Raw genomic sequence first — 14962 nt, 5'->3', positions numbered from 1 at the left:
CCTCTTTTCCAGTTTGAGCACGGCATTAAGAACTACTGTGCTGACTAGATGTTGCCATCGATCTAAACGAAAACCCTTCATTAAAATAGATTTGTTCCACATCAAACCTTATTCTCGAAAAATGTTAATAAAAGCAAGGAAATCCTAAATACTGCCCATTAACTTAATAACTAAAGGAAATACAATGTAACCAATTCAAGACAGGAAAGATGGGGTCGATCTGCAAGATACAATCCCTCCTTGCTAGCATATGTACATGGATTAACACTCATTTCACCGTAAATTTATTGATTCGTTTGAATGAATAACATAAATTTTAAAATACAGAGTTTAGTCACGTAGCTTGCTGCCATATAGCTTTAGTCATCCAGTGCAGACGTCAAGTGCCTGACCTTACAGGTCACCAGCGACATCAACAAACTGCTGTGAATACCTAGCGCTGCTTTGCTTTTCTGTTTATTTGTCGTGGCAGTCACATCCGTGACATTCGCAAAATCATTCCTAGATGGCCAACGCTGGTGACTCCACTGTAGCAGTCATCGGAAGGTAAGTTAACAGTGAACAATATTTGTTGTAGCTAAGACTGGAATCGAGGTCTGCTCTCTCTCTAGGTCTCTCTTTGCATCAAAGAATAATACATTGTACCTCTTTGATCACACGCGCACACACGCACGCGTACAAATGCAACGAAAATATATCTGACACAAAATACCGACGCGAGCACGCGTGTTATTATTATTATCACCCTTAACATACGAGGAGTCCTTGCCGCTATCACATTTACATGAAGATCAACCTGGAAAAGAGTATAGTTCTTAGTCTTGAGGCGTAACACATGTTACAGCGGCCTCATAGGCAGGAGTTACGCCATGCTCTTCGCCAGTGCCGGCTACCAGGTGTCGCTGTATGATGTTGACATCGAGCAGATCAACAGGGCCAAGGACGCCATCAGGTCTCAGCTACAGCAGCTGGAAGAAGAGGGTTTATTGCGGGGCAGTCTGTCCAAGGACGAGCAGTACCAGCTGATACGAGGGGTCGCTGACCTGAAGTCCTGCGTGGAAGACGCCTTCTTTGTCTTGGTTAAGACTTATCACACATATACCCACTCACACCTACACACATACACACGCAAGCACATCGTCAACAGATCGCGTGTCTGCTGTGTTGTGTATGTGTGCGAACGTCGCGCGACTGTCATTGACTTGTGTTTGTGCTAGTTTAAAAACTAGGACATTATTTAAAGAGGGAAGACAAAACGAGAGTAATAATAACATGATACTAGACAATCACGCACGCACTGACCTATTTAGATACTGGGAACAAAGTTCATGATATCCGTAGCTATAGCTAGATATGTAGCTCTGGTCACAGCAGGTTGGACGCGCTGCTTTATTCAACTTAAACTATGCATTGTATCATTGCTGAGTACAGCATTCACATGTTTTTAATCGTTGATAGGAGTGTGTTCCTGAGCAGCTCGAAATCAAACAAAATGTCTGGAAGGAAGCCGAAACCTTCATCACGCGCGATGACGTCATTCTATCAAGTTCCACGAGCGCCTTGTTGCCCTCGGACATTTCACGAAACTTTCGCCGAAAGGAACGATTCGTCGTCTCACATCCGGTACAAGTCCTCAACAACAACAACAACAACAACAACAACAACAACAACAACAACAACAACAACAACAACAACATATGACACAGTCACGATTTCAGTCCAGCTCAAATACAAGGATCAAAACAGGTTTAACAATGGAACCAGTAATTAAAAAAATGTAAACCAGAAAACGTCAAAATAAAAAAAAATCTAGAAAGCTATACAATAATGTCTATGAGAGCTTTCTTGTTTGGTTTTGCAACAGACACAATCCATGAATTTCATTGCTTGGTACATGTTTTATTACTTTGATACCTTGCAAATTTTGTTACATAATATGATCGTAACTCTGCCTGGCAGATCGGATTCCCCGTTCCCCCAAAGTACATATATTTATGAATCGTATACGTTTTCTATGTTACCACGCCTTTAGTCCAATTTTTGTGATGGGTGGATGGTGGAAAGATAACGAGTTTTTAATTACAGAAAGAGACAAAAGTTAGCTACAGTAAGCATTCTGAATTCCAGACCAATCCACCATTTTATGCCCCTCTCGTGGAAGTGGTACCTGCCTCTTGGACAGACGCTGACGTTGTTACCAGGACACTCAAGCTGTTAGGGAGCATAGGACTGGTTCCCGTGTTGGTCAGAAAAGAAGTGAAAGGTTTCGTACTCAACCGGATACAGTGTGCCATCCTGGGAGAAGCATGGCGTCTAGTCAAGGTGAACAATCTTCGTACACAGTTCATACCATTCATTCGCATTTATTTTTATATCAGACAGTAAAAACATTTATGGGGCGAGTTTTAATTGCTTAGAGGATTTGACGGATATAAATAGTTCTGAAACGCAAAGCATGTACAATGGTGTCACAGTCGTAAGTATTTTTATTTCAATTATTATATTTTTCAGACATTCTAGAGTCGTATAAATGCACATGTCTTCTGTGCAGGATGAGGTTCTGGCACCTCGTGACGTAGAAAAGGTCATGTCATGCGGTCTTGGTGCGCGTTACGCTTTATAGGACCATGGGAAACATCTTACCTGAATGCTGAAGGTGCGTAAGAAGGCAACAAGCCGTTATAAGCGTTTATAAAAGGTTTAAATGCTATCAGGGGAGAGGACATCAATCAATTAAATTATCATCAATCCATCAATATATCATCATCATTGGGCTGAATGTTGTGCTTGGATGGATATTTTCAACAACAAAAAAAAAATTCAGAATATTTTCATATTTTGATACTTACTGATTTGACGAGGAATTTCCACAGTCGAAGACGTAAACCATCATAACCCCTCCCGTCCATCTGCCTATCCCATCCTTACTTAAACTCCTCCTGTTCTCTTTTCTCTTTCTCTATTTTTGTCCTCAAATTCGTTGTCATGTTACACACATGTACCCAGCAGTCTCATCCTTTCTCGTGCAGGAATGTACGTCTTGCGAGATCGCTACGCTGACACGTTCCTCGCCATCCAGCAGGACATGGGCCCACCGGAGAAAATGGAAGGACCAGTACTCGACCTCATCCAGAAAGACCTGGAGGCCATAGCAGGCCCTCTTGCAGACATCGACAAGCGGAGACAGTGGAGGAACCGTCGCCTGGCTGCTCTGGCCAAACTGAAGAAGGACTTGAATGACACTGAATAAAATCAGTCTTTGCTGTCTTCTAGAAACGAGCGTTCACACACGAATATTTACACCGAGACTGCTTCATCTGCCTCACGGTATCCAGAATGGAAGAACAAAGCATCTATAAAATCTGATTTGATGAAATCCCAGTTCTAGCAATTCAACTAATAATTTTTCCGAGAATACATGATAAGCCCCTAACTAATTTTACTAAGACATCTTTAAATATTTTTTTAATTTCGGCATATTCACTGTCTTTAAATCTTTGTTCCAAAAGTTCTAGGACAAAAGAGTACTAGAGACCGATTACGAAAAAGAACTAGTTTTTATCGATTGTACTTAATTATTTGAAATAAGTATCGTGAAATTAAAAAATGAAACCTAATTATTCCTGATGAACTGTTATGAAATAAAACTATCCACAGAAATACGTTTCACAGGAGATGCAACCCAAGTTTAGTCTTATGCGCAGGGTTGTCCATGGGATCTATTTTTCTATCCCATTCCATCCCATGACAATTTATGCCTGTCCCATCCCATCCCACGGGACGTTTCCCATGGGATTCCCATGGTATTAACAATCCTATGGACAACACTGAAAACCACTTTTCGGCTTTTGTTCTATAATTCCTGCTACTTCACATACAATAGATGATTCAGAGGAAAGATTTAAATCCTTGATGAATGAAATAACAGTAAATTTATTTTGCAATATCAAGTATCGACTACCATGGGAAATACAAATGTGTGCTGTCCCATCCCATCCCATGATTCCCATTCCTATGGACAACACGTACTGCTTATGCGCCATGTTGACTAATCAAGATGTGAAAATAAGCAAGAATTAACAAAAACGACAAAATAAAAAGAAAAGAAAAATAACAGATATGTAACATGTTTATGTCCTTGTATTTTATGTTTATGTCTGTGACTATGTCATTGGTAGAAAACATGTCATTCAGAACAGACTTATTAACCGGATGGTGTGCATGTCTACCTGTCATTTTGACCAGTAACAGTGTTGTGACGTCAACGCTATGAGCTTGGTCAGCTCATGTTTATATTATTTAAACAGACACACGTGTCAACATTTATAAAACATAAAATACTCCTTAACAGACCATTTGTCTTCGCACTACGACCACGGATTCACAATTGAAGCATCACTCGTTAAGAAACGAAAATTAACGTCAGACTTGGGAGCGATTTCGATTTTGCATTTTTTTTATTTTTTCAAACGTCGATAAACATGACTGACTTTCTTTCAATGTTAAGCGTAATCTCTAAGCTTGATTTACACCAATCGACAATGGCGACGAGAAGCTGAGTAATGCGCATGATAGTTTGTTAAAGAAGAAAAATATGAGGTTAGTCATCAATGCGTTGTCATACAAGGGATAAGCAACAGCTAGAGCAGCGGTTCTCAACCTTTTACTTGTGACGCCCCCCTGACGAACAAAGGTACGTCCGCGCTCCCCTCTTAGCCAGCAATGTAAGCTAATTTCACTAATACCGGTATAAGAAACTTTTAAAAAATGACCACCCAAGGGGGGGGGGGAGGGCGCCCCACCGTTTGAGAAGCGCGGAGCTGTTAGTGTTAGCCTGTCATGTGATAACTAGTATAGGGCTATAGTGCTGGCGAAGTATTAATATCTATAAATTTAGATATCGTTCCTTGTCAAAGTACTTATCATGATTTTTTCTTATTCTTGTACCAGGAATAGCAGACGATAATTATAAATTCTTATTGCAGACGATAACCACGTTTCTCTATCAGCAGACACGTCTCCTGACACCACTAACAGCGGCCATGTTTATTCGTAGTCTCTGAAAATAACTGGTGAGTTTGAGGATATTTTTAACCCCCGTGTACTTCTTATGTGAAAAGGTAGGCAGAATAAAAAGTTTATCCATTGGTGCTACGAAATGTCAATAGTTTGCTTAGTCTCTCTATAGACCTAATATTAGGTAAAGACCTAATAGCTATCGAATTGGCCAAACACCTGGGGAGTTCCTCGGATTACGGACCAACAAACAGTTTTAACACTAAGCATACAACTGACAGACCTACTGACTGCAGTGCTATTACCTGTTATTTTTCCAGTTAGGTCATTACGGATTGACGAGATCATAAATAATGGTCATGGCTCTGAGCGGCCGGGGTCAGTTGGGATCAAGAAATTAATAGACAAGTCGCCCAATGCTCTCTTTGCCTGATTTGTCAAACGATGAGGCAGGCAGCGGTGGATTGATTTGAAACCCTGACAGTCTTATCAGAGAGGCGTGATTGCACAACCAGTCAACAAACCGCGATGGAAGAACGGAAAGAACATTTTAAAAGAAGAAGAAATCACAAATTTTAGGAGGGGGGAGGGAATCAGAACATTTTTTTTTAAAAGACAGAAGTCACAGAAAAACAGATTAGCTGCATGTGGTGTAAGCATGACTTCTGCGCACTTAAAAGATGTTTTGATCCTGTTTGAACTTTAAGACTAAATATCAAGTTTCTAAGACGTGATAAGAGTCGGTTTTACAATTGGACGAAACAGATTATTGTCAGGGGCACACATTCTGAAAAGGGAGTGTGTGTGTGTGGGCAATAACACTGAGAGCTTGTATTATCATTGGAGAGGAAGATGCTATATTGCCAGGGTTGGTGCCGATGCTTAATCGTCAGATTTTAAGTTGGTCATTGATGACCTAAACAAACAAGCTTATTGTTGAATGTGTGTGTGTGGTTTTGTGTGTGTGTGAGAGAGTGAGAGAGATAGTTGGAGAGGGTGAGCGTCTCTCTATCACCCCAGGCGCAAAATAGTTCGGCACCAGTCCTAAATGGAAGGGACATCATGGGCGGAAAGAGAAATATAAAAAGAGTTATAAGGAGGAAAAAAAATTTATCGAACAGAACGGAGAGAGAAAACAGAGCAGATGCAGGGAAGAAGATTTCCATTATTTAGTTCATTAAATTTAATTAATTTTTCTGGCATTCTTTTATTGTAACCTCTCGGTCTCACAGCATGTATAATGTCAACACAGGTACATACTGTAATACTGTACGGTTCGGGGATTTTACCAAAGCTTCAAGACATCATCAGCAACAAAAGGATCGGCCACTGGGGGACCAACATATCTATAACAGGGAAGCTCGCAGTTATCTACACAATGAAGATTAACAGGGTTAGTCTAAGGCATGCAGTTGTTACACAATGACTGTACCGAAAAACAGAACGCTGAGTGTGTAACATGTCAATGCGTACATAATGATGTACTGAACATTCATTATATTACATATATACATATTTTACACATATAATGTACTTACAAAATGCATAACATACATCACATTTGTAGCAAACATAAATTACATAAACACCATGCAAACATAGCCTTGTAATTACTTGTCGTTACATTGTAGGTGGCGCTGGTTCCGAGGCAACATGCGTATACAATATCTTTCTAAATTTAATATAATGCTGCAATGCAGGGTTGAAGACAAGAACGACAACGAAAGCAGCAGGAAGTATTTTAACATAAAAATCACTACTACAATCTACTACAAAGCAGCATGATATATATACATATCAAAGAACAGACATTTACGAAGTCAGGGAGACGACTCCAACTAAAACCAAGGAAGAAAAAGACTTCAATGACAGACAGAGCTTTAAAAGAAAGTACCGAGAAGTAAGTCAGTTTTCTCTGTTTTTCATAGTTCCAAACTATTATTGCAATCTTATGGTGGTGTCATGGTCTTTGCCTGTGTATCACTCTTGAGGACAATTCTATTTAGCGAGACTCCAGAAAAACAAGTTAGACACAAATCAAAGTTACAAAACTGAGACAAAATAATGCTGAAGTAGATTTTTGTCCATTTTGAAAAACCAACAGGAATACAAAAATGAAATAATAAAGCATGAACCACGGGAGGTAAACTATACAAGTTTTTTTCACAGCGTAAATAAGTAATTCAGCAAATTAACTTAGTTGATGGTAAGATGACGGCAATGTAACTGTGGCAGTAAAGGTGAATGACGATAATGATGATAAAGATAGGTATGATAATAATATCGAGGATGATAATAACGATAATGAAGGTGACAAATTAATAGAAATTATTAAACTATTTTCACATTCAGTACGATGGGCAGCATTTTGTCAAGCAAAAGATGCATAATAAATAATTTTTCATGGAAAATACACCGGACAGCAGCGTGGCTTTAATACAAAACAGAACAAGCGAAACATCGACTTAGAATTGAATATATAAACAGGTTACAGATGGACTTAGGACAAATTCGAAATTAAAACGAGCTACATAGAAAACTCTGGTAACAAACAAAACACGACTGCACGATTAACTTAGTTATTGAGAAATGATCATGTTAAATCAACATTTTACATGGACTTAGTCGTTTCAGTCTTATTGGCTTTGAAATAGGTACACACTGAACTCAGTCAAGGCAAACAAAATATTGAATTTAGTCTTTCCTCTCGTTAGGTACGAAAATAAAAGCTAGAGCTTTGCAGAATGATCTTGTATGCTTGGTATCTGTGAGATTTCTCTCTTCTATCATCCCTCTTTTTTTTCTCCACGATTTCAACAGAAAAACCAACTAGGACTGTTGGTAAAAAGCTTAAACAAATATCAAGCATTAGACAAACAAGCATTTGATATTTTATTGACAGCGATACACACTGAAAAATTAACTCAAATGCATTCACTTATTAGCATTCAATAATAATAATAATAATACAACAAAGACTGTAATGACCGGGACTTTTGCCCATTAAAGTTTAATCTGGAAGATTTAATTTCCAGTCTGTCAAGTGAACTCCATCTGAACCTTTTTATTTTTTAAAAATCAGTCAAAATTTCTAAATAAACTTAAAATCTGTAGGTCTGTCTTCCAAGATCAACCAAGATCGTTTAAATCAAAAGTAATGTATTTTCAAGATCACACAATAACACCCATAACACACTCTGAATATATAATTTGTATTGTTCTATTTTTTAAGAATATGACACTCATCTTAGTTTCACGTGATTATATTCCCTGTAACGAGGAGTGCAGATGTTTATTGAAGAGTAAACGTAATACAGATGATTATGTTTTGTGCAGATGAAACACTTGAAAACTTACTAAAATTGGCAGATGAATATGATGTCAGCCAAGTATTTGATAATTTTAAACAGCATGTCCATGGCATTATTGATAATGAGCTCACAATTGGCCAAACGCTGCTTTATCTTGGCCTTGTAGAACAATATCCAAGGCTCAGCTGTTTTCGAAAAAGATTGATAGATCTCACAAGTGATGTTACAGCCACGAGAAACGTGTTACTGAAACAAATTTTGCATATGGTCGATCAATTCCACTCAATATTCAACGACAGGCAAAAAGGAAAAGACATGAGTGGTAAAATGAAAATGATAATTTTCTTCTTTATTCCTATATTGATCACAGTACTTCAACAGTCATTAGCAAAAATAAACATTGATCAGTATTTCTTTGCTTTCATTCTATTAAAAGTTTGAGCTTTTATTTATTAATTATAGATTATTGTCACGGACCAGTTTGTTAGGAACAGGGGGTTGTTGCCCCTGTCTTTTGTTTATATAAGTGTGTTGGTTGCATCGCGGTTTCACGTCAGAACCCGACGTCATTTTATGACGTAATTTTAGTTTGGATGAGAATTTTAGTTTGGATGAGTGTGAAAATCTTTCGGAAGAGAGCAGACGGCTGTGAGCAGGGAAGAGAGGCGGACGTAAAGTGTGTGTGGTGTTCGCTTCGGATATTGTGTGTGTGTGTCGATCCCTGCGGGTTTATCTGTGGTGCCAGCTTTGGATCATGTGTTGATCCCCAGGCGTATATCTGTGGTGCCAGCTTTGGATCATGTGTTGATCCCCAGGAATATATTTGTGGTGTCAGCTTTGGGTCATGTGTTGACTCCAGCAACTATATTCTGAGTCGTCTGTTAGGTGTCTGCTGAGTCAGCACCTATTATTAGTAAGCTTCGGAACGTGTATATGGTTTCCTCTGAACGTTTGTGTGTGTGGATATTAGTCAAGTGTGGGCAAGACTGCACCACTGTTGGACAAGGGACAGAGAGGATTTTACCTAGACGTTACAATTGTGGATGCGAGTAACTAAGGCTCTAATGAATTAGATTTCGCACATATTACATCCATTACCCCCACTTTTTAATATGTGTGTGTGAAAAACCTTGAAGGAAGTTTTAGAATATGCTAAAGAATATTTTAAGTTTATTTTTAGAATTTTGGCAGCGGTCATTTTCCATAACTCCTACCAGTGATTAAGTGAAGACGAGTGGTTTCCCTTGAATTACATTGGCGACCTGGTGTCTCACTTCTGCTCCCCCCCCCCCACCCACGAAACAGGCGGACACGCTGGTAAGCAGACTATCAGGTGAAACGGGTAAGTGAGGAGACGTGTTAGCGGCGAGGTGTCGCGACGGACATAGATCAAGGTCAGGTTGGAATGCGGAATGGTAGGGTCGTTGTAAGGGATCCCTCAGAGAAGGGAAGAGTGTCAGTCACCCTACGCCGTTAGTCACGGAAGTTCCGCCGCATACCTGAAACAGGATAACAGCGCTACCTACTGGTGCCACCCGTTGGACGCAGGTATTGAATGGGAAATCAGACAAGATGGCGCCGTAGTCGCAGATCATGTTACTAGGGGAGTGGGGGTAAAGAAGGGGGTGTAGTTTGGGCTGGGATAAGCCCCGGTGACCACCTGTCTATCATGCGTTAGCTACGTATGATTGGTTGTAGCTAGGTAACAGAATGGTTGAAGGTAAGGCTAAAGTATGTTTGACCAATCGCGAGAGAGGATGATTGTTAAGCTTGAGACAGCAGTCCGGCCTAAAGGACGAGGTACAGGTAGGCACGCGGTGGTGCCAGACTCTCTGCGCGTGAAGAAGGAGGCCGACACGAACGACGGAAGACATCAGAAGATTTCAGGACGTCGATCAAGGAGGGCCCTCACGTGACTGGAGACTTGTGAGTAAAGATAAGTGGCGTGTGGTGTGTGCAGTGTGTAGTTTGATTAAGATTAGTTAAATCGTGGCTCATTAGATATCTGGACTAGAAGAGGGAGAACAATTAGAATAACGGGACACCTAGATAACGACCATATGGTTATATTTGAAATTGTATCATTTTGCCATAATTGGTATAATCCTCTCGATGATTAATAACCTTATTTTATACACTAAATTGCCTTGAGTTGTTCATTGGGGTTATGCGTGCTGGGGGCTCGAGCTAATTAAAAGTGTTAATTGATAAGCAATTTAGTGTGAGAGCACGCGGTAAATGTCGACGTGATTTGGTAGAGGTATCGAGAGTGTGATAGAACCGAAGGACGGAATCACAACCTCTACCATCTCCACGGACTCTTCCCCTAGAGTTGCGCGACATAGCCTTTGTCTTATTAACCGAGATTTGTTGTAGCTCAGCAAGCCGTGTTTGTCAGTCTGCTCACACCTGTTCTCGTCCTGACCTCGGTGGCAACTGCGCGAGTATCGAAACATACGTCAGAACAGTATCAATGGCTGACAATGGTGACACGAAGTTGTAATCATCGGTAGGGAAACTTCATAATTGGACGCCCCCAACTTTTGTTTGTTTTGATATGGTCACAAACAGATCTCTCTTTTTCTCTTTCTCTCTCTCTCTCTGTGACTCACACAATATCTATATATATGCGCGCGTGCATATATGGGTACACGTATTCTATATTTTTGTTGTTCATTTTAAAGCCGCTATCACAGTCGTGTATTGCTATATGAACTAACATTGTCCGCATTCACACACATCTCTCACTTGCACCAGCTTGTCGTTGACAGCTATTGACTGTTCATAGTCACAAATATGAGCCTTGAAAGACCTCGAGAGCGAGAGGACAAAAGGTCGAGTGCAGGTCTGATGCTTTGTGCATGTCGCTGCACGTGATCATATCTGATCTTATGCTGCATATATGTTATCACCTTTACAGTGTTTACACCTGAACAGAGCATTTATCTTTGTCCGAGGGACCACTCAGTTTCACACACAGCTTCATAATCAAAGTGTGGATTGTTACGAGGTGTACAGTATAGCCAGTCTGTTGGGTGATTTTAGTTTTGAAAGCGTTTTTTAACTTCGATGATGTCATCTAGTAAATCATGAAAAAAGACAAGTTTAGTCAACAATGTGTTACCATACACTGAACATTCACACATGTGATAGCCTTCGCCGTGTCCTTGTCCTACAAGGATGCCGACATGATAATCACGATTTGTTGTGTTGGCTAAGCAACTTGTTACCTACTGACACATGCTCACATTTTTTTCACAGTCTGACCTCAGTGGAAGTTGTGCGAACGTTGCAGCATTAAAAAAAAAATGGCTGACAGCGGTGACCGCAAAGTTGCAATCATCGGCAGGTAAGGTTTCATAGGACAACAGGTAAAATGTTATTAACACCTTTGCTTGTATTTGAAATGAGGAGATCGCTGAATAGATAAATCTGTTTAGCATAATAATTTCTTAGAAGATGACTAAATAGCTGTTTCATAAAATGAGAAAGGGTTGATAGATAATCTTGTCATCTCTTCATTGTGACGCTCACGAATGTCACAAAAACTGACACAAAGGTAAGCAACTCCTGCCAGACAATACAGACATCTTGACGATTACCTTCCCTCCTTACCATGCACTTTACAGAGAGTTCGTGTTCATCTGTCTTCTATTGCCAACATGTTACAGCGGCCTCATTGGCAGGAGTTACGCCATGCTCTTCGCTAGTTCTGGCTACCAGGTGTCGCTGTACGACATTGAAATCGAGCAGATCGACAAGGCCAAGGACGACATCAAATCTCAGTTGCTGAAACTGGAAGAAGAGGGTTTATTGCGAGGCAATCTGTCTAAGACGAGCAGTACCAACTGATTCAGGGGGTTACCGACCTGAAGTCCTGCGTGGAAGACGCCTTCTTCGTCTTGGTTAGGATTTACAGACTGCACATACCCACCCACACCTGTATATATACACACACGCACGCACATCGTCACGCGATGGTGTTCCTGCTGTGATATGTGTGTATGTGGGGGGTGGGCCGTGCTGTGTGTTTTTGCTAGTTAAATATGACTTTATTTGAAGAAGGAGGACTATTCGAGGGTAATGAATAGACAAGTAAGCACGCTCTGACCTATTTAGATACTGGGAACAAAGTTCATGATATCCGTAGCTATAGCTAAACGGTCACAGCAGGTTGGACGCCCTGTTTATTCAACTCGAACTATGCATTGTATCATCATATCATGGATGAATACAGAATTTACACGTTTTTAATCGTTGATAGGAGTGTGTTCCCGAGCGGCTGGAAATCAAACAAAATGTCTGGAAGGAAGCCGAACCCTTCATCACGCGCGATGACGTCATTCTATCAAGTTCCACCAGCGCCTTGTTACCCTCGGACATTTCAAGAAACTTTCTCCGAAAGGAACGTTTCATTATCTCACATCCGGTAAGAGCAATTCAAAACTAATCATCATTATTTGTTACGCAACCTATTCTTAAACGTTGACCTAAGATATCATTGTATGCATACACACGAATTATATATAAGACATTGCTAAATACAGCAACTATCTCAAATTTATTCCAGACCAATCCTCCATTTTACGTCCCTCTTGTGGAAGTGGTACCTGCCTCCTGGACAGACGCAGACGTGGTCACCCAGACACTCAAGCTGTTAGAGAGCATAGGACTAGTTCCTGTTCTGGTCAGAAAGGAAGTGAAAGGCTTTGTCCTCAATAGGATACAGTACGCCATCCTTGCGGAATCGTGGAGACTTATCAGAGTTAGTATCCATGCATATAAAATTAGTGTGTCTGTGGCCCTCACATCAGGTCAATTCAATACACCGACTGTAACAAGTCTTGCTGATTAGCGTGTCAGGGACGATTATATTATTGCCAAAAATGTAAAGCACACAGCTTCATCTATCTATAAATAACGCTAATGTTATTAGCAAAGTGTTTTATAGTTTTTGGTCCATCTCGACGTCAGCCCTTCAGATTAAAAAAAAAATCTTTTAAGCTGTACGGAGTATTATATTATCTTAATCTTAATTGCTCATGCTGCTTCCATACAACAGAATCACCGTGGTTCTTTATAAATTTCTCTCAGGACGGGGTCATGACAGCAGGTGACTTAGACAAGGTCATGTCCTGTGGCCTTGGTGTTCGGTATGCCTTTATGGGACCATTTGAAACTGCCTACCTGAACGCTGAAGGTGAGTTAACTAAATGACACTGGAAAAACAAACTGGGCATGTTGGAAAACCATATATTAAAATATCATCTTTTTATAAATGTAAGCAGTATTAAAAATTTCACCCTCAATTTCATTAGAATATCACCTGATGTAATGTAGCAACGTAAACGCAGGTACAGATGTTAGAGGCACTGAAAAGTCTCGTTATTGTCAAGAAATCTATTATCGCAGCTAGTATTATTTAAAATCCACCAATAACCTAGCCCCCTCTTACATATATAACTGGAGCTACATGCCGACTATATGAGAAATGTGATTGTCCGGTTGACCATCTAAGTGACCCTGGACACTGGTCGTGCATGCTAAAAGGGATGCCAAAGCTAGTTCTTCGAGACTCCGCATACCTTCTCCATTTCTACCCCCTCTTCTAGCTATCGTCCAACAACCGGGGAAAAAAGCGCTTGCCGTGACCATATACGAAACTTTCGACATTTGTACATGGTTTGGCATTAATGACAACTACGTGTTTCTGCAGCCACAAGTGAGTGCAGGTGTACGTGAATTAGACCTACATTGTCCTGGATTCTGTCTGTCGCAGGGATGCACAGCTACAGTGAACGCTACGCGGACATGATTTTGGGCATTCAGCAGGACATGGGCCCACCGGAGAGGATGGACGGGCCAGTCTTGGACCTCATCCAGATAGACATGGAAGCCACTGTCGGCCCAGTCTCGGAAATCCAGCAGAGGAGACAATGGCGGGACCGCCGGCTGGCCGCTCTGGCCAAACTAAAAGCCGACCTGAACAAAAATGATTAACAAAATGCTAAAAGAGAGATCGTAAAGTGTGACTCCTTCTTTTAAGCATGATTGTTTTTTTAAACATTCAACTTGTGTCTGTTGCTGTAAATAGCTCTGATACTTCTCTCTGCTAAATCATGCTTAATGTCGCCTGATGAAGAATCTTATGGTCATAGCACTGTTCTTAGTATTTTTGGAAAATAGTATCTTGCACTGAGTTTGCACCTGACTAGACCTTTAACACTACTTTTAAAAGTCTTTGATAATTTGTAAAGTATCCCCTGGCACTAAAGAGTAAATGATGTAATTGTAAAAAAAAAAAAAACAGGAAATACATTACTGGAAAATTGTAGGGATTCATTTTTTACTGTCATCATCCTCTCTTGACATTTATGAGCATGTGACTATGCATACAAATCTCGTTCTGATGGACAGGTCATTTCTGTCGATTCACCTAAAACTCCTACATAAATTATAAATGTACGGGATATATTTTGTATTTCACTGGCATTCCACTTATGAAGATGCAAGAATTGTGTGTATGACTTTCTATGTTTGAATCCAGATCACAAATAAAATCAGTTTGCAAATTGGTTTTTTTTTTTTTACTCCTATAGTGTTCATTCAAGTGGTTAAATAGAAAATGAATCTGC

General features: G+C 40.2%; 1 protein-coding gene across 1 annotated transcript; it reads left to right on the top strand.

The window, feature by feature from the left end:
- Positions 1-398: 398 nt before the first annotated feature.
- Positions 399-14901, top strand: LOC112566077 (peroxisomal fatty acid beta-oxidation multifunctional protein MFP2-like). Its single transcript, XM_025242022.1, is given in 14 exon segments — positions 399-546; positions 845-1079; positions 1459-1623; positions 2128-2322; positions 2552-2612; positions 2615-2656; positions 3030-3245; positions 11592-11676; positions 11999-12159; positions 12162-12232; positions 12592-12756; positions 12898-13092; positions 13422-13527; positions 14107-14901. Coding segments are annotated over 14 exon segments (1959 nt in total). The 5' UTR covers positions 399-505; the 3' UTR covers positions 14328-14901.
- Positions 14902-14962: the final 61 nt, after the last annotated feature.

This window comes from Pomacea canaliculata, linkage group LG6 (assembly GCF_003073045.1).
Source record: "Pomacea canaliculata isolate SZHN2017 linkage group LG6, ASM307304v1, whole genome shotgun sequence".
In the NCBI taxonomy this organism is placed as follows: domain Eukaryota; kingdom Metazoa; phylum Mollusca; class Gastropoda; order Architaenioglossa; family Ampullariidae; genus Pomacea; species Pomacea canaliculata.
Note: the sequence above shows the minus strand (reverse complement) of the source record. Positions and strands in the feature narration are given on the sequence as shown.